The 4,989-nt window shown below is 27.3% G+C and overlaps 1 protein-coding gene across 2 annotated transcripts in view; it reads right to left on the minus strand.

Annotated features, from left to right (window-relative positions):
- Positions 1-2,279: 2,279 nt before the first annotated feature.
- LOC100169153 (transmembrane protein 70 homolog, mitochondrial) overlaps positions 2,280-4,989 on the minus strand; it is a 6,849-nt gene continuing 4,139 nt past the window's right edge. Inside the window, exons 3-5 of one of the 2 annotated variants that reach the window (XM_029486138.1) lie at positions 4,882-4,989; positions 4,470-4,820; positions 2,280-3,285 (exon numbers count right to left, since the gene is read on the minus strand). In XM_029486138.1, the coding sequence (XP_029341998.1) occupies positions 3,067-3,285; positions 4,470-4,820; positions 4,882-4,989 (678 nt within the window). In that variant the 3' untranslated portion in view covers positions 2,280-3,066. 2 annotated transcript variants of the gene reach the window in all.

A 4,989-nucleotide genomic window follows, 5' to 3' on the forward strand; every position in this document is an offset into this window, starting at 1 on the left:
AATTTTCTCTAATTTTTAAGCTAACGGAGCTACACGTGTTCTGCTTTGCGTATAATTTGCTATGTTACGCACTTGTAAGACGGAGGCAACACACATGTGGGTATCACGTCCTCTTAAGTACCTAATTGGTACGTACAAAAGAGTTCAGGGGCGCATACAGAGACATGTAATTTTGTTTTTAACATCATAAAATTGATTGAAAATACAGCTTGGAGCCGCCCCTGCAAGAGTTACAATTGTTACAAAAAAAGTACAAGGATTCAATGATTCATCCCAAACCACCACAGTACCATACTACCACAAATCAATAATTCATAGAATACGGTATTCTGCCGTAAAGAATAAAAATATTATAAAGTTTAGCATATAACGATTAATAAGTAACAACTGACACGTGATTTAATAATAACTAATGAGAATACTGTCAACATATTTAAACTGTTCTTTCATCGCATGCTTGTTTCACTATTGAATCATGTGATCGATTAAAATTATGTTTATCCAAAATTAAATTAATAAAGGGTCAATACTGGTAACTACCTACTAAAAAAAATAAAATAAAAAAAAATTGTTATTCTCCATCCACATATCTCTTTGTGTAGGTTAACTCGTATAAATACAATAAGCAACGGTACCTATATCATAATATTTATGATTTCTAAGAAATAAAATACCTACCTATATTCTTTATATTATAATTTATATTCATTGTCGTAACTAATAATTAATAACTGTAATTAGTTATTATTTATTCGATTCGTTAATGTCAAATATAATAATTTATTCAATGTTACACAGTGCACTCATATTGTACGGACAAGTATTGCACATGTTATAAAGGTAACAATTATATATATTATTTATTTATTATAAAAATAATAATGCCTAGGTAGACTGTTGACATCTGACATTATATGCAAATCATATTTTAATTAAAACTACCCATAGGCTATATAAGTATAGCTGTTTATATTTAGTCGAATGTCCGTACATCACCTAGAGGTGTATATGGCATAATATACCTATACCAGATACTTACTTAGTAGGTAATTTTTCTCAATAAAATGAATGTTTTTTTTTTTAGATTTTGAGCAGAACGATGAATGTATATGTATTGATTTTATGTGGTTTTTTTTTGTGCTTCTTTCACTCTTTCATCACTTTTTAGCAAAGATGGCAAATTAATGAAAATAATTAACTGTAGTTAAATTAAGTTAAGAGGACACAACATCAATAAGTTAAAAGTTAACAGTTAACAAATTATAAATTTAACTTGATAAGTTAAAAGTTATTATCGAAAAATATATTAACTTACCTCAGTTTAAAAAAAGTTAATCTACATTTTTTAATTAGTATGTTGATTACATAAATAGTGACTGCGTTCTTTCTAAATTCCAAAATTATAATAAGCGATTTTATTGAACATTAATATTTCATTACTAATATACCTACAGCGTATGTACCTATCTATTTTACTTGACATGGTTATTAAATATTTAAACTATACTATCACATTCTAATTAATAATTTAACAAATATTAAATTTTTTTATATCAAATAGCAATTTAATATTATGTCTATCTAATCTACTAAAATATATCTTTTTACAAAATAATAGAAGCATTAGTATTATTTTAGTATTGGATTATTTTTATTTTTGTATTAATATCTACATACAAAACCATAAAAATATGTTAACTTTATGGATAATTTTTAAACAAACTGAGCAAAGTTAAGTTATTTTAACTGTCACTTAAACTAATTCAAAAAGTTGATTAAAATATAACTAATTAATGCCATCCTTAGCTTTTTAGGAGAGTAAAAATGCTTAGATTTTGTTCAACATTATCCTTTCTGATAGGAAAGTGAATCTATTTGGTACTTTGGGGCATCAGAAGTAAAAAATTCCTAATAGTTTTCGAAAGATCAGGGAAATACAAAAGAAAAATTAAGGAAAAACAGGAAATTTTACACATATCAGTTTTTGATAAAATCGATTTTGGTTTTTGTTGTAACTCTAAAACAAATGATTACAAAACATAATCCAATTCATTCATAAAACATGTAAAATAGATATATTTTTAAATGTTTAAATGTAATATATATTAACACGTTGAGCTCCGCTAGAAATGTCGAAGCATAGCCCGGGTCGCCACACCAAAAATATGTTTTTACGGAAAAAATAAATAAAAATTAACAAAAATAAAAACCAATTATATTGTAAGCTTCTTGAGACAGTACCTGATCGCCTACAATATATTTCGAACGTTATCTCATCGCCATCAAAATTATGATTCATAAAAGCGAATTAATATTTGTCGACGGGTAGTCGACACCGGCGACCCGCGAAATGTTACCGATGTCGACTACCCGTCGACCGTGGCATTGAACGTGTTAACCATGGCATACATAGAAATTAATTGTGGTACCTATATGAAATATATATAAATATTTAATAAAAACACCTGTCTACCCCCTTGTCATGTTTACACCACTGTATACAAGTATGAATACTAATTAAAAACGTTATGTACTTGGTGCAATAAGTATTACCACAATCTTAAATATTAAGTAGTCTTACTCGAACTAGGGTTAGACGTTCATAATGACCTCATCAATGAATTTATTATTTTTATGTACATTTAATATTTATTTAGGTGCAATATTTTTCATTTAGTACTATACATAATATTATAGTCTATAGATACCCATAGGCAACAGTTTCATGATTAATATTTTAATTTTTATGGGCAAAGTTGGTATGTAAACATGTGTTTATCACCCACGCACAATATATTCTTATATAGTCATTTTTATCCACCTACAACCTGCAATGGTGGTCTCTTGAAGGTCAAATAACGCTAACAATAACTTTTGTTTTGTACTTTACGGTTCTAAGGAATTGTATTTAATATAAATTATTAGCAATTAATAAAATTACCACAAAATGTCTTGGATAAGAAAATAAAAATTGTATAGATTATACAGTAAATATTTTAAATTGTATATATTTACAAAACAGATTCAATAAAATAATAATAAACAACTATTAAGTAAAATTTAAACTTAACTCTTATTAGCAGCCTTAACTACAGGTTTTCTTATATCATTATCATCATCTTCTTTCTCAAATGTGAAAGGCTTATCATAACCTAATATACGTTGATAATGCATTACGTCATCAAATGCATGTGGATCCACAAATAGAGGGTATTCTTTTGCATAAAATGTGACTGTTAATTTCTGTGTCAAAGGCAATCTTACTTCAAATGGTTTGAATTGTATCTAAAAATAAATTTAATATTTTTAGTTAAATATTTACTTATAATTAAAATACAGTTATTTAATCAATTTGGTTACAATACATTTACTAATATACTTTCAATTGTAATTGTTTTAATGTTTTTAAATTAATTAAAATAATTGCCACTAAAAGATTTTTTAAATTTTTTTCTATTAGTGTATTAGTACTATCAAAGTTGGAAATTAGATAGAAAATAAGTTAATTTTTTTAAACATAATTTTTTTCATCAATTTAACTATTTAAATTATCCATTGTAATAATTAAAATTTTTTCATTTAAATTCTCCATATTAACTTTAAATTTATCTCGTTAACTTTTCAGAATTAACTCATAGTTTAACATTTTTAACAATAACTTCACTAAGCCAAGTTAATTTATTTAAACTAACTCATCTTTTAAATACTAGGGCATGAGTTTATATAACTTATTTATTTATTTAAAATAAATATCATTAAACAGATCAGTGATCTATTTTAATAATAATTTAATCACAGTGAATATAGCTTTTAATGTAAAAACAAGGAAAATTATTTTATTTTGGAACTAAATAAATTTGTTTGTTAAAAATGAATTTAAAAAAATTATTAAATAATTTTGCAACTTGGAACATAGTTTTTAAGGGGATTCGATACCGATTTTCTGTTTTTGTCTAACACACGTGCGACATAGTATTTTAGACGTGTTTTTGCCAAATATTCCAATTGATCTATTGAAGCAATAAGATTTCTGAAAACAGATTTGAATTTGTCTTAAAGTCTACTTGAAATCGACTTTCCCATATTTTTGATTTTTTGATTTAACCTTCTCCAAAAATTGAAATACCAGAATTTTTAAGTACTCTTTTTGAATATGACATTTCTAAGACTTTGGGGGTTAATATCAAAAATGTGAAAAAGTCGATTTCAAGTTAACATGATGAAAAATTCAAATCTGTTTTCAGAATTCTTATTGATTCATTAGATCAATTGGTATGTTTGGCAAAAAACACGTCTAAAATACTATGCGCGTGCGTGTGCTAGACAAAAACAGAAAACCACGGTAATGAATCCCCTTAAGACATTAGATAGAGCTCCTTTCTTAATTTTTCTCAACTCAAGCACAGGGGAATCTATTTTTCTATGAGCATGTAGTCTTAATCTAAAATAAGCCTATTACTAATACTCGCCTTCTTAGGTTTTAAGAAAAATGAAATAATTGTGGCATTGTACTCGTCGGTTTTTTTGTTATACTCGATAGACGTCACATATTTTCTTGTTACCAAATGGATGAGTACTGGTGTAATAAATGTAAAAAACCCAGCAATGGTGCATACACCTATGGTGGCTGCTAAACTACTGCCCACTTCTGCAGCTTTTTGTATCACCATTGGCTGAATACACAATCCTACAGCGCTGGTCATAAATGATACGATTTTCAAGTTACGGATTCGTGGACCCAATGTTCCAATGTAGATGTTTTTCCACTCTGCGTCATTAGTCTGAACGTTGATACTGTTTATCTTGGACTCGGTGGATGACTATAATTGGATACGTACGTATTAATAATTATTGTAAAAATGTATAACTGTTGGAACTCACATGTTTGAGGCAGACTGCTGCGGCTAAAGGATGTTGAGTATTTACTTTATTCAAACAACTCCTAAACTGTGAAATACGACAAGTTCGAAATACGATTGAAGAATACAT

The sequence above is a fragment of the Acyrthosiphon pisum genome, chromosome A1, assembly GCF_005508785.2.
Source record: "Acyrthosiphon pisum isolate AL4f chromosome A1, pea_aphid_22Mar2018_4r6ur, whole genome shotgun sequence".
NCBI lineage: Eukaryota > Metazoa > Arthropoda > Insecta > Hemiptera > Aphididae > Acyrthosiphon > Acyrthosiphon pisum.